A 23633-nucleotide genomic window follows, 5' to 3' on the forward strand; every position below is an offset into this window, starting at 1 on the left:
CCCTTAATTTAAAAGGGCTTGGGAGCACTGGAGCCATGACACAAATACAAACATACTTATCCCTTACTTTAAAGGGAAAAATAAAATTAAATGGGCTGAAGGAAAACTATGTCTCATTTATGTACAATAATAATATTTTTGGTGTAGTGTTCATATTAAAAATGCTAAAAAAGGATTAGATCATTTAAATTTAAAGCTCTTGAGTTAAACAAGAACAAAAATGGTCTATTAAGCCAATTTAAATAAATTAATTGACCCCGTTTATCTTCACACATATCAGCCAGATTTTAATGTCTATTTTTTCCCAGCCTAATAACTTGGATATTAAGTTTTATGCTACAACACATGTACAACTTTGCTTTTTTTGTTTCAGATTCAATCTGTGCTTTACAGCTGTATGAGAGGATGCCACAGCCTCCCTCTGTGGTATTTGCCAACCCTTATCGTTATTGCTGGGGCTCTAAAATGATCAGCTTTAAGTTCCATTATATGACAGTCACGAAAACATTACATTGGATGGGAATGTAATTGCAGGAGGAAGAAGAAACCAGCCAAGCCTGCCCCTGTGAGGGGCTGTAAAATCAGGTTCCACTCCGAGCAGCCGCGTGTGGTGAATGCACAGCCCCAAATGCACTGGCACACCCTGACAAGGGGAGCCCTGCGGGGATTTCAGGGGTTGGAAGCTGGTATGAGGATGGTGGGTGCTTGGTTCCCCACTCAAGTCCCTGCTGCCCTGTCCCTCGGAGGTGGGAGTGTAGGAAAACCCAGCTTGAGTGAGGGACAGAGCCAGGCTGGTGTCACTGACCTCCTGCTGCAGTGCTGAGCTCTTGGGGCCGCAGAGGTGAGCAGTCTGGGGAGATGTTTTGGGGTTTTTAACTCAAGGGTGACAGCTGGGGCTGTTGGGCACTGTGGGAACAATCAGCCTGGTCAGGAATGTGGCTCTGCAAAGCATCAAACCCCTTCCTCTTGCCAAACCACGAGTCCAGTTCTGTTGTAAGCCATGAAAATAGGTTTCTGTTCTGTCAAGATCCAGTGTAGGGCTGTTATTTACATTTTATAGAAGAGAGATTTAAGGGAGAATTTTACAGATTTCTAAATATCGATGGTTTTGGTCTTGTTTGTTTATTTTAGGAGAGGTTTGCAGGTGGTAGATGCTGCTGGTTTTGTTTAGCCTGCATGGTGTGACATTTGAGAGCCTGGCTCTTTCTGCTTTTGGTTCAAGTTGCTGGCTCTGGGAGCCTCCCTCTATTGATTAAAAAAAAAAAGCAACAACAACAAATTATTTCAAACATGGCTGGGGGCAGGGCTTGAAAAGTCATCCTTTTGACACTCATTCATTGTGCTGATTTTAAGATCTGCTGGTGCATATTTAGTCAGAGGAACAAAGGGGATCCTCGCTGCTGTCTCTGTCCCTCTCCAGGCAGGATTTACAGCCTTGTCTGGCCTGAGAGTCACCAGTGGCTCAGGGTCCTTTGACCTCTGTGAATGAGAAATGAGCAGGGACTTCTCCAGCTCCCACGGCCGTGACCGAACCGGGGCTCACACCGAACCTCCCCGGGACTGAGTGGGGGCTGTGCAAGCCCCAGTTATTTCGGGCTGCTATTCAGTGCAGCCTTACAGCTGACAAGAAAGGCGTTTTGACAGCCGGCTCCGTTCCCAACCCCATGAGCTGCAGAAAAGCTCTGGCTTCCTCCACCCACGCATGCAAAATTGTTTTTGAGCCCACAAGGTAAACTAAAGATATAGTTAAAAGTACCAAGTGGCTGGAATACCCAGGGATGTGAGAATGAGCAGAGCTCACACAGTGATGATTTGAAACAAGCCTTGTGGCTTTTTAATAATGTGCCAAAGCAGTCTCAGTGGTGGGCCAGCAGGCACCATATTCCATCTTCTGTGAGAGAACTGGGCCCAGCAGGGCCCAGCTAATGCAGACAGCCCCTCCGCTCTGCTGGAGGAGACAGGCTCCGAGATGGCAATCAAGGCTTGATTTGCCAACACATTTCCAATGATTAAAATGTAATTAGCACAACTGAGTGCCTCCTCCCCAGCTAATTTTAATCCATGCTGTGACAGGCAGGCAGCCGGCTGTGCCTCGGCCCAGCAGCAGATGGAAGCAGAGGCAGCGGGAGAGGAAAACCATTTTGCGATGCGACTGTTCGCATCACAAAACCATCAGGGCGCTCGGCTCTTAGAAGGCCCTTGATGGCAGCACATCAAATTGGCGCTGTCATATCTGACCGTGGCAATGGCAGCCATCCTTCATGCTGTCCCAGAAGCACAGCAAGGCAATTTGCAGGCTTAACCCTTTGAGGTCTTAGCGGGAGACGAGGCTCCGGGAAGGAAGTCGCCGCACGCGGGGCGTTTGAGCCTGATGTCCCTGGTAGTTCAGGGAGTGTTGTTTACACTCTGTCATTTGGCTACATTTGCTCATTTTTCCAAGGATGAGGTATTTGCCCAGAAGCATCATAATAACCAGTTATTCCTTCCCAGTAAAAGCAGAAGTGCAAATAACGAAAGGAGCTGCGGCTCAGCAATGTGCTCGTACAGGCAGTGTTCTGGAGGAGAGACATGAGTGAGCTCCAACGCCAGCTCTCATGGGAGGGGAAGCAGGAGAGCCCTCTTCTTTAGGAGCAAGGTGGTTGCCCTTCTCTTCTCAGTCATTTGGTTTGTTTGAAGTGGGTGATTGTCTTTGGTGTTGGTAAATGCAGAGAGTCCAGTACAGTTCGAGTCCTGCCAGCTGGGAGTTGCATAGAGTCTGTGCAGTTCAAGTTCTTCCAGCTGGGAATTGTGTAGAGTCCTGTACAGTTCGAGTCCTTCCAGCTGGGAATTGTGTAACAGTTCAAGTCCTTCCAGCTGGGAACTGTGTACTGGTTGTGTGGGGACAAGCACATGTTGCCCTTGGGTAGTGTTTGCTGCCACTGCTGGAGCATAGATCCAGTTGAATAGACAAAAGATGGGAGTTGTCTCCTGTTCCTCTATTGCTCTGCCATTGGAAGGCTCTGCCTTGTGCTACAGTCACTGTGCCATGTGTTACACCTGGTGTTTTCTAGACTTTGTTTTTAGGAGAAAAGGTCAAACTTTTGGGAGGTGTGGCAGGACAGGAGCCCGGAGATGGCACATCCCGAGTGCAGCCTCCAGCCAGGCACAGTTCTCACCTGCCTGCATCTTCTCCCTGCTCCCTTCTCCCTGCAATAAACCCCTCCTTCAGCAGGAGCCTGCAGAGCCTGAATTCAACCAGGTCTGTGTGTATTGACAAGAAATGATTGAAGGGGCTGTAAGTGTGTGGGGTGGGAAGAAACGTGCTCTTGAACTCTCCTCTGCTGGGTGGGAGCAGTCTTGGATAAATCCACGCCTGTATCAAAGTATTCCTCAGCTCAGAGTATCCACTGGCATCTCTCCCTTGCATGTTAATAATTATTTTTAGGAGCTCTGAGGGAAAATGTAAGACTGCTTTCTATAATGCTTTAGGAGATATTGCTGTCTCTCCCTCTCCCTTGCTCTGAAGGACCCCATTGGTGAACATTTTAGGTTTGGTATTGAATTTCCCGTAGATCTCTCCCACATCTTTTTATGATAGCTGCCACACAGGATAGCTCTGCTGAATTTTCCTCCAAGATTAAATTGGTTGTTCAGATTCTTCTCATAGTCTTTTTATATTTCCCCCCTCCCAACAGTCCTTCACATCCATACCAATGGCTCTGCATCATTCTCTTTCTTTTCCTGTATTTGTAAATCACAGTGTCCTCTTGTAGCAGACTTTTTATTGATTACTCAAAAGAGGTAGTTGAGCTTAATAGCAAAGCTGAAATGAGTCTTGAAGTGCTATTCCAGCAGCATGATAAAACTGAATCCTGTGAACATGAATAAAACTCAACATACACAGCAACACCAACACCAAATTCACTGTAAAAGCTGGCAGGATCTACTGTTCCTGGGAAATTGGGAAAACCTCCTGGCTCCAAAGTAAGCTCAGAGGTCATTCACAGCCCTTCAGGATTGTTCCAGCATGGAAAGAGCTGTTGTCACTGAATGGAACTGGCCTGAGTTGCTGGATCATAGGAGATCTGAAGCTTTAACGAGCTGGCTGTGGATGTAGGAGTGGAAGGATGTGGATGTTTAGGGATTTATAAATTCACATCATTTAAGGCAATGAGGGTGTGATCTGCTGTGACCTCCTGTCTAGCACGGGCCATATGATCTCACTAATTAATTGTACTGCCTGGAGTACAGTAACTCTGACTGAACAAGGACACAACATTTAGGCAAGGTTTTAATTTTTTACTATTTTTTTTTTTCAGTTAGGGAAAATCTGCCCTATTTTTAAGTGAAGAATAATAAATTATTCTCCATCTTTAAAATATGCACCAGTCTAAATTTATCTGGGTTTTACTCATTGCATCTTGTTATTCACTTGTTTTTTAGACTGAAGATAAAGCCTACAAAGGTTTTGTGGGGAGAACATGTTTGAAATCTCAGAGTCTCCCTATTACTAAATTTTCAAAAGAGATGAGAATGGAACTTCCAATCTTTTGGTATCTACAGTCTATAATATAGAGGAAGCCTCTACTTCTCCAAAACATCCCTTGTGAAATTCCAAGGTTCTGTATTCACAGAGAATATCTCTGGAGGAAGCAATGAATTTCCTTGCTCTACCTAATCCATCTCAAAACTGCAGAGCACAGGTTGAGTAGTTTTAAAATTCCTTTCTGTACAAGATGTAGGTGCTTTGCTGGGATCATCCAGCCAGAAATTCAGTGTGCATTTTTGTCTGTGGGGTAGTGGTGACCACAAAGATTGGAGAGATGAAGCTTCTGCTCCTTCTGATCCTGTGGATCCTCATATTCCCAGAGAGTTGTTTTGCATCCCCTCGTGCTTCGCTGTGTCCCTTCTTTCTTGACAGAGAGTTTAGTGGGAAGTCCTGTGTTTGACATTCAGGATGTCTCCTGGCCCTGATGTGGGGCTCACCTTTGGAAGAGATAATTCCTGACAGTGGGAAGTCTCATTGCAGCTGGAAAAGGAGCACGTGGGCAGTGTCAGTAATGCTGCATTGGGCACAGCCCTGCTTCAGCACAGCTGCTGCTGGCAAAGCTCCTGCATTTTCCACGACCCTCCTGGACAGAGATGACTTTTTGAGCACTGAGCTAAAAGCCAGCTATTCAAAACAATCCCTTGCCATGGCTGTGACAGGTAATTTGCCACTTCTGATAACATTCATGGAGCCTGTGATAGTATTTTTGATGTAGGAGTTTTTACCACTTAGTCTGGTGTGGGTTAATGCAGCAGTGGGGAAAAAAAAACCCAACCAAACCCCAAACATTTTTTCTATCTGTGCTAGGAAAGCATTGGTGGTAAACTGAGGAGTTAGTATTCCACAGTGGATATTTGTACAGGAGGATGGCTCTTAAAGTAGAGTTTTGGGTCTTACCTGAAGCTGAGGGACAGCAGAGGAACAGCTCCAGTATGACCCAGAGAACAGCTGGAGCTGGCCAGGGCAGGTCAGGCTGGATTTTGGGAAAAGGTTCTTCCCCCAGAGGGTGCTGGCACTGCCCAGACTCCCCAGGGAATGGGCACAGCTCCAGGAGCTCCAGGGATGCCCAGGCTGGGATTGTTGGGGTGTCTGTGCAGGGCTGGGAGCTGAACTGGGTGATCCCTGGGGCTCCCTTCAAGTTTGGGATATTCCATGACTCTGCCACCTCTGTGCTGTGTGTGGCCCCAGTGTGGGGTCACTGCAGAAGTGCAGAACCAAGCTGGGAGCAGCAGCTCTTGCTCAGGGCAGGGGAGGCACCCAGGGCTTTGGAGCTGAGTGCAGGAGGGGCTCAAGAAGAGACAGCAGGAGGAAATGAGAGGTCCCCCTTCTGTCCTGTGGGGTCACACCAAGGAATCATTCCTGCCACTGCTTCTTGGTAAAGCGGGGGCTGCTCTGCTGGGCAACATCCCCCAGCTAAGAATCCCAGAACAGTTTGGGTTGGAAGGGACCCTAAAGCCCATCCCATCCTACCCTGCCATGGCAGGGACACCTCCCACTGTCTCAGGCTGCTCCCAGCCCTGTCCAGCCTGGCCTTGGGCACTGCCAGGGATCCAGGGCAGCCACAGCTGCTCTGTTCAGCCAGGCAGGGATGAGTATTCTTATTCAGAGCCACTCCTTGAACAAAAAATGGCAGAGTTCAACTGATAAATCATATTCCTACCTCTAAAAAGAGAAATACAACTCCTGTTTTAAATTCAATTCTTATAGTTGCTGCATTCTGGGAAAAAAAAAATAAAATGCTTTCATTTCCTAATAAGAGATCACAGTTTCCAAATTTTAGAACCATGTATGTCAAAAGGAAATTTGAGCCAGTGAGGCCAAAGTGTGCCATTGTCCTTACAATTTATATTTACTTGCTCTACATTTAGAATAATCCTTTTCTTCCCTCAGGTCTAGCACAGACAATTTATCAATTGTACAAAAATGATAAAGGCAGCAATAAATAATAATAGTAATAATAATGCATAACAACTGTGTGAGTGATGAATTATAAAGCAGAGAGTGGAAAAGGGAATGAAAGCACAGCACAGAAGCCAGTTTGCAAGGCTGAGTACACAGGCTGAGCTATTTTTCTGGCATTATGACAATGAGGAACATTTATGGGAGTTTGCAAACAGCTCAGAACACAAATCATTTTGTTTCAGGTTATATTTATAGGGCTTTGTTAAGGGGTTTTTAGTATCCATTAAAATCCAATGTTCAGAGGTTTATAGCTCAGCTGTTAAGGTCTTATCCCTAAGGATCAATTGTTTTGGGTTGTTTGGGGAATTATTATTACAATTATTATTTATACAATTCAGTTTAATTTATTTAGGCTACTGTGAAGACACAGAACTCAAAAGCTAAAGAGGTCTTGTTGGGGAAAGAAGAGAAAAGATGGATTTTTATTATTCATATTTTGTTTCAGAAACAATTTCTACATCTATTTTATCCTAGCCATCAATGGAATCTCTCTTTGTGTGGGTTTCAGTAGCCATGTTGTGCTCAGCGTTGCTGCAGCCTGCACAAGAGAGCAACCCCTGAGCAGTGCTGTCAATGCTGGATTGCTGCTGCTCTGTGTTCATTGCTCTAAGTGAAAATAAAAATAATTTCAGTTGGAATGATATAATTTTCCAGAGGTCATGCACTTTAGTTAGTGGAAGATGAGATCTATAGTGAAAATAGACATGGTGTGTCTGTGGCCTGATCCAGGTCTTAATGCTTTTTTCTTCTTTTTTGTTTCTTCTATTTACTAAGATCAACATTCTCTAAGAAAAATGCCCTATTATCCTGCACACTTTATAAGCACATACAATGAAAGTAAGCAAATCCTAGGGAATGTACCATTTAATAGGCCAAAGAGATGAGAAGTAGAGGGTTGACAGCAGAAGGGAGTAAGTGACTTGCCTGAGGTGATCCTGATAGCCAGTGACAGAGGTGCATCTCCTGAGTCCTAGCCCAGGGCTATCTTTCCTCCATCATCTTGCTTTTCAACCCACAGTGCAGTATTTTTGGTGAGAGGTGAGTCAGATCCAAAGGGTATTGCTGGATCACTCCCAGTTAGGTGGATATGGAGGGTTAAGGACCTGACACACAGGGAAAAGGGCAAATAAATATCTGATAGTTGTTCCATAAACAAGCATGGGAGCAATGAACTGTGTTCTTGAGAAAAAAAATATAAATTCTTAAAATTGACCTATCTTGGAATTAATATAGTGATTGTTCTTATTTAAATAATTTTCTGTTGTACCCAGTTTCCTTTGTGGCAGTATTTCCCAGCTGTTTTTTGTTTAATTCTAAATATTCATGACATTAATTCTATTTAAGTCCTATGATGTTATCTGAGACAAAGTGTCAACATTTTATGACAAACTGCTGTATCCATTGCTTAGAGTGCCCCCGAGGAACCTGTTTGATGTGGCTGACTATCAATCTCTGATGGAAAACCTGATTGACACCAATAAAAGCTTGGTAGTTCTCATTTCCCCATTTAAAATGATCCAAACAGCTCAATAGCCATCCAAGATCTTTAGAGTGTTTTTAGCCTGTGCATAATTCATCATCTCAATTATTGTGCTTTTTTAACTTCCAATTTTGGGATATCAGACCTTCTCCATCAGATCAATAGAGCATCCAGTTGCTCTCTCTTTACCCTTTCCTTTCTTGCTGCAATCACACAGCACCCCAGGTTCCTTTTGGGCCCTGGAGAGGCATCTTTTCATCCTCTTTTCTTCCTGCCACAACCCTTTTTGTGGGTTATTCTTTTTTACTTGGCTCTATGTAGTTTAAGCTCCAGACCATCCAAGATCTGTCATGCATGCAGAGGAAAACAAGTTGTTGCCTCCAACCTCTTGATTCAGTTTTCAAAGTTAACTCAACCCTCACTTAGCTGGTTGGGTTTTTTTTTTGTTGTTGTTGTAATTTCTATTTCTGGCAGCGGTGAAGAAAGGAAGAGACTCTCAGACCCCGGACTGTGAATATAATGCTGACAGTAAGAAAAAACATTTAAGAGGAATCTCTGTGAGATACTGAGGTCAAACTTTGGCCATCTGGCAGTTGGGAAGAGCCATGTGTGAAGGCACGCCAGGCACCTGCTGAAGGCAGAGCTGCAGCAGCAAAGCCTTCAAAGATTTGCTGGCTGCTCTCAGCCATCACTTGGGTTTCATTTGTAGCTTCTCTTATCGAGCACAATTTCTAAATGAGGATGGTTGCTTCACTTTAAGGACGTACAAATGACTTGCCCTCACCTGTCAAGCATGATCCTTGTATTTTACCAGGCCCATTATGAACGCAATCTTTCTGTCGAAAATTTGCATAGCTCCTTTCTTGAAAAGTAATGACAGCAATTTCTTTCCCTCCGCTCACTTTCTGAGTGTCTCATTTAACAGCACCTGGGAAACCGACAGGCGCAGAGATGAGAAGTGAAAGAGAGCAGTTGATTAAATCATCATCAAGTCGGGCCTCAGAAAGTCAATTCTGCTTCCCGTCTGCAATGATATCCTTTTATCTTAAAGTAATGAGCTATGGCACTTTTGCATCCGGTAATGCGATAAGTTCTATTAGCATGTTCCATTTGCTTCACAAGCAAGGGCAAGTCATTTCAGTAAGCTCATATCACTGCAATCAAAGCAATTGGCTTCACAGGCAGAGAAGAAAGAGGAAAGGCTCAGGGTGATTTTTATGGATCACAACACAGTGTAAAAAATAGATTCTTGTATTATTTTAACCCGTAACATGCTTTGCTTCTTGTCAATCAAGGTGTTTTTATTTCATTAGCCTGTAAGTACCTGGAAGACTCAAATTCCAAACAGAACTCATGAGCAAAGACCAGGAGTTCTGAAAAATAAGAATCTTTTCTTACACAGATAACACCCACTAATGCAGTATTAGACACTGACTTCATTAACCACTGATTAGTTTAAATCTTTCCTATTGACTTAGTCCATCAGTACAAATGCACATTTTTATTATTATTTACTATTATTTATTTTTTGAACCCTGGAAAAGCACTCGTGAGTCGAGAAGGTGCTAAACATGACATTACACGCTGCAAATTGCCATCAGTTGCGAGGCTGCTAAAAATAACATGACAGCTGCATGCTGCCTGCAGCCAGCAAGGCAGGTAAGCAGGCAGCAAATGTGCATCCCAAGTCCCAGGGGAGAGCATGGAGGCTTTTCTCCTGGTGGAGCCCTCAGGAGCTGAGGCAGAGACTTCACCCTTCAGCTGGAACAGAGAATGACTTCCTGAGGTCAGGATTCCTGTGTGTGTGTGTGTGGCAGTGCCTGCTGCCAGCTGGTCTGGTGGGATTTGGGTGCCTGATTGGTGCTGGGCACTTCCTGAGGGTGCTGAGCTGAGGAATGCATGGCATTGTTGGTTTTCCATCTGGAAAACACATTTAATCCTCCCCTGGCCCTGGTGGGACCGTCATCCTGCTCTGGGGAGGGCTGGATGGGGCTTGGGAGGTGTGGGGTCACTGGGCAGTGACTCCTGGGCAGTGACACCATGAGGAAGCTGCTGGAGTGGGATCTGGAGCACAGAAGGTGCTGTAACCTCCAGCCCCAGCTCCCTTTCCAAGGAACAAAGAAAATTGGCTTATTCCAGGGCTGGTTCCACGTGTCCCTGAGGGGACACGGAGCTGGGGCAGCCTGGCAGGACAGGGGGTGGCAGCTCTGCCCCTAGCAGACCCCAGCAGTCCTGTGTCACCTCCCCAGCAGTGCCCAGTGTCACCTCCTGCCACAGCTCCCAGCCTGTCCCTGCAAACACGGGGGGCAGCACAGCAGAGCCAAACCTCACAACACAACTTGTCTGTCAGGGTCTTTCTGGAGAGAAGTCCCCCCTTGGCTTTACAACAAGTTCCCAGGAATATTTGGGCCTCCCACCGGGTGCCAAGGATAAATCCATGTCCTAGAGAAATGTAAGGTGGATCATCCTTATCCTGGACAGCAATATAATCCAGAGTTTTCATTTTAATACTCAACATGTAATTCTTTCTAATCAAACCATTGTTTTGCTGATGGAAGAACTACGAGTTGTGTCATTTTATAATATAAAGCAATCATAAAAGTCCTGTGAGGGAGGAATTAAAAAGAATTGATGCTGAAAAACATACTAAGTTCTGAATATTTTTCTTGTAAGGGACATAAGATAACTTCAAATGTCCAAGACTGATATGTTTCAGCTAAAGTGAAGTAGTTTGGATAAAATGGAATTCAGATTAAAGGTCAACATTGCAATCTTTTGTCCAGACTTAGGTAATTTGTGTAAAATGGGACTTTTTGGTGAATAATCCATAATTTTAGCTTTTAAGAAAGCAGACCTTAAACTTGTCAGACCATTTCTGTTTCAGAGCCATTCCTTACCGTGAATCGCAGTGGATAATGGTGAGGAATTGCTAAGCAGACTGTGATGTTAACCAATTTGTGAGATGCTATATATATATATATATATATAAGATTCCTTGGCAGGGAGCTCCATGCTGAATGCTACTTGCAGCAAAGTCACAGATAGGAAGGAAAAAAGTGAAATTCTTGCTTTTAGTTTCTTTGTGACTCTGCCGGTCTCCATTTCATCAATTAGAAAATTGCCCATTTATTCCCTGTCTGTATCTCCTTTCATCTAGATGTTTTTTTCTCCTTTTTTTCTTGGAAGCAAAGGTCTAATTGTATAGCTAAAATACCATCTTTGCCCTTTCCAGGGCTGCCAGTTTGTCATTGGTGGAGAGATGGACAAGAATATTGTAAATGTCACTGTGCACAGGCTGAGGTCTGGGTTTTCCCTCATTTTCTTCGGATTTCTTTTCAGCAGACAGATGAGTAGAATCACTTTGTTCAGAGCTGTCGTTGCAGCAGCTCTGACTCCTTTGGTGGCAATGATAAATGGCTCCAAGATATGAAATAGCTGTTCCAGCAAAGTCCATTGAGCAGAATAGAGAACAATGCCCTCCTCAATGTCATTGTACATGAGATATTCAATGATTGCCACTTTTTGCACAAGAATGTGTTCAATCAGCAAAGTACAGAGAAATCCATGGTGTTGCTTCAGCCTGAATGAGCTGGTGAGGTGGCACAGACCTTTACTCAGCTTGATTTGGACCAGGCTCTCTCAAGTTATTAAAATGGGCTCAAATTAGAGCTGTCACCACATAGGGTGTCTGATTTTTGAAACGTGGCTTTGGGATCAAGCTCATTCCACGGGTGCTGTGGGAAATGTGCAAAGCATTTTAACTTTCTCCACCTGGGGCAGAGGGCTGGGGAGGTGCAGCTAATCTTTAACCTGATCTTCAGTTTCCCTTTTCTTCTGAAAAACACAGGAGCAATTATGCCTCAGCTGGGAATTGGAAAGTTCTTTTCCCACTTCCCACTGCAAGTCTGCGTGTGCACACCCCATATTGCAGGGAATGCATCTGCTGCAGCCCAGGCTGACTGCAGGGCTCCAGCAGGTTCAGGCTGGGGCAAAAAGAGATTTCTGGTTTGTTGGTACAGAAATGTTTTGACTTTGCATGTCTTCTTCCTCACCTGGACTTGATTTTAGGAATAATTATTTGAATTTTCACTGCATCACACATATGAAGATGCAAGTTTTTGGGTCACTGACTGTGATTAGCATTTCTGGAGCAGGGAGGTGCAGAAATACTGCAAAAGGAAGCTTGAACACTTGGCACGTGTATGTGTGTGTCAGGTGATGTGATGGCTGGTGGCTTTGGTTATTTAAGGGATTGGAACAGTTTCAATGATAACTATGGCCACTTTGTGCAAATTACAGTCAGTCTGGTCTCATTATTACCCCAATTATATAGGAATTAGGTGCACCCTTAGCATTTCCATATATCTTGCAAGATTTTTATCAATGAAGATAATTTTGAGTGAGCTTTACTTGCTTTGAATTTTGTTGGTAGTCCCATAGGTCCTTTGAGAAAACCATTGAGTCTCTTCTGTCCAGTACAAGGCTTTGAGAAGCACAGAAAAGCCATTTTGCAGAGTCCTCCCACTGAGGAGCCTGTCAGGCTGTGATCTGAGATCTCACAGCATTTGGGACCATGTGCATGTGAAAATTTGGCCATCCAGGGGGCTGTGGGTGCTCAGCAGTTCTGCCCATCTGGGCTTCACTTCTTTGCCCAGAATGAGCTGAGGGCTGGCCAGGGGGTTGTGTAGGGCAAATTAGGCAATTTGGCTCTGGGCTCATCTCAAGGCTGGCCTGGGGTGGCTGCAATCAGTCACAACTTGTGTTCAGAGTGGAGACAGTAAGTGCCTTAAGCCTGAGAATCAGAGCAAGAAGCCTCTGTTTGTTCAGGTGTAAAATGTGTCTGCAGCCTCCTTGTCCTGATTTGCCACATTATCACCCTCAGCTTCCAGTGAAGCTAGTTATCCAAAAATCAGGTCATGTTATCTCTGAATGATATTTTGGATTCCCAGGTATTTGCAGAATATTCCAAGGCAGCCTGTGCACAGAGCCATGGTTTCCTGAAAAAGACATGGGAGAGCACCGAAAAATGAGCTTTTTGTAATAGACATGGAATACTGAAACACAGCCCAAAGCAGAAGGCCAGTACAAAGTATTTTCACTGCTTCAATTCCAAAACAGTCTGGCGCTCCGAGAACCACAAAGCACTTAAATCATTTTACTTCTTCCTGTGGCCCTGGGAGGTAGGGAAATGCTGGAGGAATTGAGGAATTGAGTGAGCAGTGCAGACTCGAGCCTTCAAATTGACCAGTAATTCTGAATAATCAACTTCACGGTTGTCAGCTTCGGTTTCCAAAATGCGTTCTCCAGCCATGGGTAGCAGTAAGGCTGCAGGAGATGGAAACACCTTGTGCTTGAGCACCTCTGGGGAGAACTTGCATCCAGAAATGCAAATGAGCACATCAGATCACGGGTGGCTGTGTGTGAGCACAGTGCCTGCAGTGCCTGGGCTGACCCTCAGCCATGGGGACAACGAGCACTTGCTCCAATTCCATTTCCAGCCTGAGTAGCAAATGTCTTTGCTCTCCCTTTTTGGCTTTACCCCTGCACACAAACTGTCTGATGTGCAGGTGTGCAGAATGTGCCAGTGCAGAGTGTGTCCTGCACACACACAGAGAAAGAGAGAGGTGCTGCACAGAAATACAACCCCAGAGCAGTGCTCAGAGCCCTTTCATCCTCTCCCTCCCTTTTTCCTTCCACCCAGCTGCTCCACAGGATGCTGTCACTGGCCCAGGACAGCAGTGCTGGACCGTGGGCTCTCCCTGGTGCCCAGCCCCTCTGTGAGAGGGCAGGAGCTGCCCCAGAGCCAGGCTGGCCAAACACACAGAGCTGTTTGCTGAGTGCATTTATTGCCTTTGCATAATTTATGAACTGGAGGGCTTTGACCATCATCAGTCTCTGCCAGAGGCTGGCACGGAGGGCTCTGGAGGCTGGAGCTGTAAATTGGATGGTGCACTCCTGCCGAGCTCGCAGCAAAGGCCGGGGGTCAGCGTGGGAATTCAGCGGCAGGATGGCAGGGTTTGCTCCCAGTGCCATGTGCAGCAGAGGCAGTTTTGGCAGCCACGCCGCTGGCCCAGGCACAGAGCTGTCACTCATGGGCACGCCGGGAGGGAGCAGGAGCGCTTTTAATGGGCTTGGCACCCGCTCTGCTTCCATCATGGACACCATAGGGCTCGCTCCTCCGCCATATGCTTAGCTCTGGAGACAAGGTGCTGCTGGGTACAGCAGTAATTATTTGATGTGGAATTAAGCAGACCTTGAAATTAGAAGTGGACTGTGGGAGAGCAGGAGGTTTGGAGTTTAACACTTTGGTGGAAGTGGCCTCCCACCGACACCGCTCCGCAGGCTCACTCGGGTGTGGGGAACTGTTCTGTTGGCAAATTCAGATGTCACTGCTGGCAAGTTCTCTTCTCCCCAGGTACCTCCACGCTGAAGGGAACACAAAACCCTGAGCTTTTCCAAGCTTATGAGTCGCTAAAAACTACAGCAGAGTAGAGATTCTTTAAATCAGACCAAATTTGGACTAAAAGAGAGGCTGCAGAGTGCTCTGAGCACAGCTGGGTCACAGGACACTGCTCATATGCCTGGCACCGGGAGTGGGTGGCACCTTGAAACCCTCTGAACCCTGCTGCTCAAAGGGAATTGCCCTTGCCTGCTTAGACATCCCTTTTGCCCTCTTTATTTTCAATTTTAGATTAGTCTGATCAAGACATGGAGTTTGCCTCAAGGGTGGGCAGAGACACAAACAAATGGAGCAATTGATCCTTTGCTCCCTGGTTTGAAACACAGAGATGTGATAGTGGATCCTGGGGAGCTCATGGTGAGACAACTTCTGGCTCTGACCATCCAGGGGGAGAAGGTGACAGAGCCCAAAAGATGAATTTTTGCAACAGCTGTGAAGCAGAAATAGTAAATGGAAAAAAATGGAAAATCTTTGCGACATTCGTGTTTGTGACACACTCTGTGATTCTTGGGGATGTTCTGTGCAGGAGTTGGACTGGATGATCCTCATGGGTCTCTTCCAGCTTGGGAGTTTCTCTGATTCTGCACTGAGATTATCATGGATTAAAATCCATGGGCAAGTTTGCTTTTTTATGTAAATGTAGGGCCTTGCTCACCTTCATCCCAAAATCTCATACAGGCAGTCCTCCTGGAGTAAGGTAGGAGTACTTTATATCAGTTCCATGCTATTCTAGAAATGCTTTCCTTTTGTCAGTTAAGTGGACTCTTCATTAATTCAAACATTGTGTGAGTTTTTTAAAAATTAAAGCTAAAATTGCCCCCTGTCTTCATGGTTTTTCTCATTTGTTTGTTACCAGGGTAAATACTCTGGTATTAAATAGGTGCAACTAGTGCTATATAAATCACTTCAGTTATTAAATAAATTTCACTTCCTTTTCTATTTGGAATCAGCTGCAAGGAGATTGTAATTTTATGTAATCTTTCCTTCATTTAAAATTAGTTTTAAAATACCTAGAAATAGTTCTTAGCTCTAATTTGTTAGTACATAGCTCAGTGGTGTAGAGAAGGCACCTTTTCACCCCCTGTACTGATGAAGACAAGGGAAAAGCCAGTGAAACAGAAAAGTTATAATTAAACAACAGACAGAAGATGAGTTGATTTGTGCAAATCAAGTTTGTGTATTTGTGGGAGTATTTGGCTCTGTCTGTTCACATCCCACTGTATACTTAACCTTTGGAATTCACAAAATATAACTAATTTCAAAGCAATTTGGTTGTCTTACAAAAATACTCAAAGATTATATAAACACATAAAGATATAAATACATAAAGATATAAATACATATAGATATAAATACATAAAAAGCTTAACTGAGTGCTGTAAGAACCTGACAGTCAGCTGGTCCTTGGGTAGGAAAGCCTGGGTCTCCTGTTCGGTGATGTTTTCTTGGAGATGTTTGCCATGAGATCTGCATACTTGAGTCTTGAGTGATACAGACAATTCATCCTCCAGAAGTACAGCTGTAGATAGACACTAAAGAAACCCAGAAAAGGAGCTGCAGGTACCCGAAATCTGGTGGGAGGGATCAAACCTGTGAGTTCCAGGGTTCTTAGAGTCTTGTTTCCAACACAGCTTTTGTAATTCTAGCAAATTCAAACGTGGTTTGGGATCTGATACTTGTCTTTCAGAAACATTGAGTGATCTAGTGCTGCTCTATTCCTACAATAGTAACATTTATTTAAGAATTGAGCAATGGCACTGGATAAATATCAAGATTCTCTAGTTACCACTCAGCATTTTGTAAAATTGTGATGTCTGGGCTACTCCCAGAGAACCTGGGGGAATCAGTGACTGTGGCAAGTTCCTGCTTCCCTGTGATCTCTGGATTCTTTCCTTCAGCAGCCATAAGCAAAGGCACAGGGTGACCTTCCCATGTGCTCCTGGAGAGCAGCAGCCCTGCAAATGCTCCTCTGTGTGCTGGGCACACCTGAGCATCTCCACGGAGCCCCTGCAGCTGCTGGACTGGCAGCCAGCGTGAGGAGCACTGCTCATGCACAGAAAACACACCAGCACTCTGTTTTTCTTCTTCCCTGATCCAGTGTTGGAGTCTGAACGTGCCCCTGCACCTCCTGTGCCCCTGAGCTGAAGTGGCAGAGGGCTTTGCAAAGGGCTTTTGGTGTGTGCAGGGCAGGTTTTTCATCATTCAAGCACAGAAATGTATCCTCTGCAGCAGCAGTGGGGGAAATTCCCTCTCCTACAGTAACTGAACTTGTTCCTAAAGGTGCCAGATGTGATGCCCAACATTTGTAAATGTCTCACCCATCTTGTTCACAGAACTATTTATCTTTTTATTGCTGTAGCAAGCTTCTCTTACCTGTGCTTTTTCTCTTTTTGTGTTTCAGTGTGACAGCGACAGTGATCAAGAAGAAAAGGTAAGAAAGAAAATCAGTATGGGAACAAAACTGATTTATTGTATTCCCTTTTTCCTCTTAATCTACTACTTATTCAAAGTTTCTTCTTGGACTAATCTAAAGTATCTCTATACAAAGAAAATTTCTATCTCTAATTTCATTTTGGAATAGACTTCCACGGAAAGAGAATTCTAATGAATATTTTGGAGGCCACACAGTTCATATTTAGCATATTGATGCCATGGTCTGTGTGGGTTGTTTATGAACACCAGTATCACTTCCAACCCTTTCCATGGCTACACTTCCCCCTGGAAGTTGTATCAGCAACTGAGTCTGTTGTTAACCCTCACATTTGCACCTCTTCACAGTTATGTAACCACTGTTAGTGCCTGTTGTGCTTCTCTGCAGGCAGGGGTGATATATTATGTTATGGCTGATATATTTATTTTATAGAAATAACATTTGGAAACTATACATTAAGTTAAGTAACACAACTTGCTGATCACTATCTCCATGATTTGGGGTTTCTAAGTGGGAAAGGGGAAAAAAAGAATGCTGAAAGAGTCAGGCAATGGCCTCTGGTGCTGCCTGTTGTTTAGAAGACTAATAGTAATTAAGAATTGGTATCCATACTGATGAATATTTTTATCTATTACTTTATGTTGCGAACAGACTAACCTTCTTTCTTTGGAAAAACTGAAATATTCATCACAGAAAAACTGGTCTAATTTCTTTATTTCCAGGTTGGATTTTGTGATTTTTATTTGTATGTTGAGCCTTAAGGGATGTTTTGGTAATATAATCACTTTTCCCTCCTCTTTCCCTGGATAAATTGAGGAATGGAAGTCAGGGAAAGGTAAAATTATGTCAGAAAATATTGTTCCTATAATAATGTTGAACTGGTTAGAGTTTCATGAGTGGTTCTGTTAACCAGCTCCAAGGCAGGCCAAGAAGAGGAGAGATGACCATGCCGGTGTGCAGCTTATCCAACAGCCAAGTGCAAATATGCTATAAAATCCATAGGGAAACAATGAGTACAAAAATCACCTTCCATGAATTTAATCAGTTTTCTGCAGGGTTTGTGTAACAGGAAGCCAAGGAAATTTTCAAACCATTCTGTATATAACTTCCAAAGCTTTGCCCTTCAGCTCTTTTCCCAAGCAGAGGATTTTTTCCTCATGTTTCTTAATAATTTGCTAACTATGTTAAAGAACTGCTGTTTACTTTGAAATGCAATGATTTTCCTTGCATAAGGGAACTAATCACTAGAGTTAATCAGTGTGACAACAGAAAGGGGAGGTTTTGTTGGGTTTTTGCACAGAATATTAACCTGCACTTTTCAATATGAATTTTTAATGCACTACCATTACATTCCATCCTGTGAAGTGATTATTCATTTTCAGGATGTTCCTTATGCAGAGGAAGATGATAAACTGAATTTCAGCTTCTATGTTTATGGCACCCAGAACTAAAAGTGTAATTTCCTGTCACTGCAGCATTTATGGAGCTGAACCTCTGCCTGTTTCACTGATTTTTTTTATCTTGCAGCACTCCTGTATAAAAAGGCAGAGGCAGCTTTTGGGGATGGAGGGGAGATGCTGGCTCAGGATGGTTTCCACAACACAGTATAAGTGAGACTCAAGACTGTACCTCACATAGAATAGCCCAGTGCTTGTGTGGGCAGGATTTAAAATCCAGTTGTGTATTTCCTCTCTGTGATCTGTATTTTCTCTTTCCCTTAATGAAATAAAATTAAGTGCAGGCCCAAATATCCCTAAAAATGTAGTGCTTTTCAAATGTTAGAACCAGATCCATCTTTAAGCTCTACAGCTCAGGCCCTGTTCTGAGAGATGACTGCTCACCCTGACATATTTATTCAGGCTGTGCTGGCAGCCCAGGCAAAGATCTAAAGGCCTTGTTCTGCTGTTAATTTGAATTCAGCATATGTAGCCTGTTATAAAATGCGAGACATCATCATTTGAGCAGGTCAAGCATATTCAGATGAAGACAAATGGTGCTTATTTGATTTTCTTAAAATCAGGAAATGAAAAAAGTGCTCTCTGGAGAAATCATGTTCTGCCTGACTTAGATGATAGACCAAGGCATGTACCCCAGATAAGAACAGGCGCTGGTTGCTGGGTTTTATCTCTGAAGGACGGTGGGGACTGTCAGCTCGCTGACATGTGCATTATCCATGTCATTTTAAACAAAGTGACCTGCAGGAAAGTGCACTCTGCCGTGACGTGATAATGGGCTGTTGGATGACAGGTAAAGTACACACTATAAAGGAGGCTGTGCGTTATTCCTTTATTTAACTGACAAGTAGAAACTTCTTTTCTTCCGACAGGCAGGATCTTTTAGATCTCTTTCAATAGGACCCAGAAGATTTTTGAATTCCTGCTTGAAATAAAATAACATTTTTAGGACAAAAAGTTCCTGCGAGCAAACTGCACTGGGAGAAGCAGGGATGGTGGATCCTGTCCAAGGGAGCATTTCATCAGTAGTGCCCAACAGCCTCAGTTTTCATTCAAAACCAGGAGAGCTGGGGGTGCTCAGCAGGATTAGAGGTTTGAAGATCCTTTACCCAAATGCCTTATATCATGATGATATTGGCCTCCAGCTGTGGAGCTGTTCTAGCAGTGAATTGACAAATTGCTCTTGTTGGACCTCGCTCAGTGTGTTCTGAGGGTTGTGGAGCTGTGCCCTTCCCACCAGACACAGCTTGGCCTGAAGTGTTTCTGGGAAGAGGAGATCTGCTTTTCTTCACACTATCTCTTGCAGATTTTGATACCCTGTTGTGTACAGAATGCAGGGTTAATTGCTGCTGAGCAATTCTGTATTCGCTCTTCAGAAAATGCAGAGGAAACACTTTTGCTTCATTTAGGATTTTTGAGGGCAAACCCCCACTGATCCTCCATAGGAGATCCACGAGAGGTAGAAGTAATGCATATAGGTTATGCTAGAATAAATAAAACCTGGAATGCAGGAAGAATCCAGAGCCTTTGAATGAAACATGGCAGATGAGGATGAGGAAAGGCGTGTGACAGATGGAGGGGCTGGAGGATGAGGTGGTTGAGCTGGCCTGGTGAAGAGCAGCAGAATGAAGGAAGGAGCAGGAGCTGGGAGCCTGAGGAGCAGCTGGGTGGGGAGGGGTGGCAGTGGCACAGGCAGTGCCCCAGCCTGGTCCTTCTCCCTGACTGGGATCCGTGCCTGTCAGGCTGTAAATCACAGCTGATACCTGCTCTGCTAGGTGATGGCTGTGCCTCCAATCCAGCCTTTAACTGGGAGCTGACAGACAGAGCCACTTTCTGTCTGTGTCTGCCCTCAAATGAGAGGTTTCTCCTGAAGAAACAAGGATATTTAATTGAAGCAATGATGCAGCCCCTGCTTAGCGGCGCTGTAGCTAAGGCTGTGTCAGCATCTCAATTTTAAATTACATATTTTGGATGGATAATTTGTCTATTTATACAGATTCATGCTCCTTCACTTCAGTTTGACACACAGACTGGACTGGAGCACTCAAAGCAGACATTTCACCCTCCTGTTGCTGAAAACTCTGAAGAGGTAGCAGGCATGTCTGGGGAGGGAGAGTATATTTGGAAGGCTTGCATCAGAGTGAGAAGCACTAATTCTTAGAGAGATGTCATTTTCCATCCTGGGATCCTTTCAGCAAATGCCACTGGGATTTCTTACTGAATCAGAAAAAAGTCTGGATCCCAGGGGAACTCCGATTTTCTCCATTAAAAACTCTGGCAGTCTTATTCTTTGAGCAGGTCTCCAGAGCTGATAATCTAAAATTAGGGCCAGCTATTGCACAGATGACAAATTTAAGTGCAACTGTATTAACTTTTGATATCTCGATACAATCTTATAAACTATACCCATGGTAATTAATACAATATTAAAAACAGAAGTGCAAACACAAAGTTTGTCTTTTGGAAGTCGAAGGAAATCTTGTTTGGAAAAGACATACAATGAGTTCTGATAAGAAGGTCGGGTGCTAAAGATGAGGTAAGAAATGAGGTCCTGTTTTATTCTCCATCTCTACCATCTCCTCTCACTGCTCTGTTTAATTTTAAAATTAAAGGCTTGATCTGAGGCACTTCAGTGATTTTTCACTTCTTAAGAAAAGGCTTCATTGATCAGGGAAGCTGCTTTGCAGTGCACGCAGAGCGGGGCTGCTTCTGGCTGGAGTTGTACTCTGATGGATGTGCAGCCTAAAAAAACACCACTATTGATGCCTCAGTCCTGTGTTTGTCTCAGGAGCAGCCCATCAGTTTAGGAGGCTCCTGACACAAGGTCTCCCAGCAGTGTCTGGCTGCTCCTGGCTGAGCCCAGGTCTCCCTGCTGAGCTGGGCTCAGCTCTGGTGCCCCTGGGGCAGGGAGGGGAGGGAGGGCAGAGCTCAGCCAAACCAGAGCCTGAATTTGCCAGCTGTTGGCATCTGTTCAGAAATGGGAGTAACAAAGGGAGGGATTGGGATTAGGATGAGTGGGTGTTGTGCCTGCCAAGTGCTGGTGGGACTGTGTTGCTTCCTTATTTTTCTCTTTGAAGGAAAATTTTCTTCTTCGAAGAGAAAAGTACTGTGCTGTTAAAAGCACTAAAAGAGCTGAAGAATGATCTTTCTTGAATCAGATTTTTAATGATAATGCTGATACATCTGATTGCTTTAAATCAGGAACAAACCAAAGAATGGCATGGGAAATACCATAAATGGTATAGACTCTGCTATGCCCATGTAAAAGGGGTGCCTATTCTGCACCAAAGCATTCACACCTGCACCCTCTGTATGTTTCTGTGGCACTTTTGGCCAATTATTTTGTGTGTGGACTTTGGAGAGACATTTTTGAGTAGCATTTTGGCAGATGTGTCTCCCAGTTTATTGCACAGACTGCATTTTAGTGTTTGGTGGTTAAAAAACCACACAAACAAGCGTTTATATGTTTGTGTGTGTTTGTAGTTCTTTCCAACTTTGCAAACTCAACTGATTTAGGTAGTAATAAATGCTCTGATAAACCAAAGAGGAACTTGGGAAGGGAACTGCTAAAACCATGCCAGTGCATAGCTCTGGATAAATGCAGAGTCTGTTGGTCATGAACTTCAGGAGCCATTTCCTCCTGCCCTGCAGACCTGGAATGTCTCTGCTGAAAGCACAGAGCATCCTGCTCAGCTGGGGCAGAGCTGCTCCCTGTCCTCTTCACCCCAAAGCATGTGTAGGACACAGAAAATCGACATTTCCAAGGGAACATGAAAATCCCAGAACAGCCCCCACCACTAACTGTGCTGCAAAATGGAATGCCAGAGTAGGCAGCTGCTTTGCACAGGGCTCTGTTCTCTCTATTCTGCAAAAGCTTTGTCATAAATGGATTAAATGGTGGTGAAATTGCTTTATGCCACCTTATATACAAATGTAATATATATCACATTTTTAAACAGGTGCAATCCACTCTGATGAGAGCAGTTGCATCAGTTTGGGATTTTTTAGTAGGGTGCTTGGAAACAAAACTGTATTTGGGATATTTTTTCCTCACCCCTGGGAGGAATAAGGGAAGGAAGAATTTGGGTAGCACTTCAAGGGGAAAGCATCCCCCCTGGATGGTGCCAGGGCTGTGGACAGCTGGGAGCCAGCTACATTTACACCACCACAGCCACACAGTGCTGCAGTAATATCTGTTCTTCTTATGGTTTAAAACTCTGCCAGGCTTATCCCTGTGGTGTTTATGCACTGCTGGAATATAAATAATAAATCACAATTTTCCTAGTCTGAAAAACTTTAGTCATAAAGGGAACTCTGAGCATTTATTGAGCTGTTGAAAGAAGGGCTTGCCATCGGAGTTGGTTTTTTTTTTTTCATTCTGTTCCTCACACTTCTCAACCATAAGTGCAGGTATAGGAAGATTGGGGGTGGTTTTTAGAGAAAAACTTTAAAATATAAAGTGTGTCAACTCCAGTCTAACAATAATAAGAAAGAAATTGGTGTGTGGCCTTTGGATGTGTGAGACATTGATGCTTCTCCCAGTCAGGGGACAGCAAGGAACCACTGGGGGGTTCCTGTTGGGTTGGGAGTCCCTGAGGTTCCCGAAGGGGAACTGGATCAATATGGGCTTTATGTGGGAGCCATGGGGGGCTGGTGGAGGAATCCTGCCCGTCCCAGGTCAGATCTCTCTGGGTTCTGTGCCACAGGCTGGGCTGGCACATAAAGGCTGGGAAGCTGTCAGGCCATCCTGTGCTCCACAAAGGGCACAGCACTGCTCACAGCAGGGAGCTGAAAACTCCTTGGATGGTGGCTACCAACCACCACGTTTGGCAAACGAGGGGAAACAGTGGCTGAGAACCCAATTTTAATCAATTACTTCAGGTCGTGGGATACTGCTGTCTTACTGTTTGGCATATATTTATTTTGGCTAAGGGTAGGATTAGAGAAATCATTCCTCAGTATTATTCCAAAAACTATTTCTGCAAAGCTGGGATGTTTCCCACAAGGCCGATTTACCCTGCGTATTTGTACAGGTGTTGTCTTTTGAACTCTGGAAAACGCAGCACCTTAAAGTTGCCCCAGGGGTGAAAGATCACCCAGCCTCTCTATGCTAGCGAGGCGAGTATTTCTTACTGTTTAAGGCCCATTAGGAGGGAAGATAAGGCTCCTTTTTATTCATTTGATGTGCCACGCAGAGGCCCCCATAGTTAGGGTGGCAATAAGGCGAGCCGAGCGTGTTTGCTGTAAAGGATGCAGCGCTCAGGTGGGGACGCTCCGGGCTGGTCCCGTCCTTTGTCACCGCTGTCACTCGGGAACGT

At 44.5% G+C, this 23633-nt stretch overlaps 1 protein-coding gene across 8 annotated transcripts in view; it reads left to right on the forward strand.

The window, feature by feature from the left end:
* AUTS2 (activator of transcription and developmental regulator AUTS2) overlaps nucleotides 1–23633 on the forward strand; it is a 772098-nt gene that overhangs the window by 517038 nt on the left and 231427 nt on the right. For all 8 annotated transcript variants that reach the window (XM_072937285.1, XM_072937288.1, XM_072937287.1 and 5 more), the window contains one exon: nucleotides 16832–16861. In XM_072937285.1, coding sequence (XP_072793386.1) covers nucleotides 16832–16861 — 30 coding nt within the window. The remainder of the gene's footprint in view (nucleotides 1–16831; nucleotides 16862–23633) is intronic.

This window comes from Taeniopygia guttata, chromosome 19, assembly GCF_048771995.1.
Source record: "Taeniopygia guttata chromosome 19, bTaeGut7.mat, whole genome shotgun sequence".
Lineage (NCBI taxonomy): Eukaryota > Metazoa > Chordata > Aves > Passeriformes > Estrildidae > Taeniopygia > Taeniopygia guttata.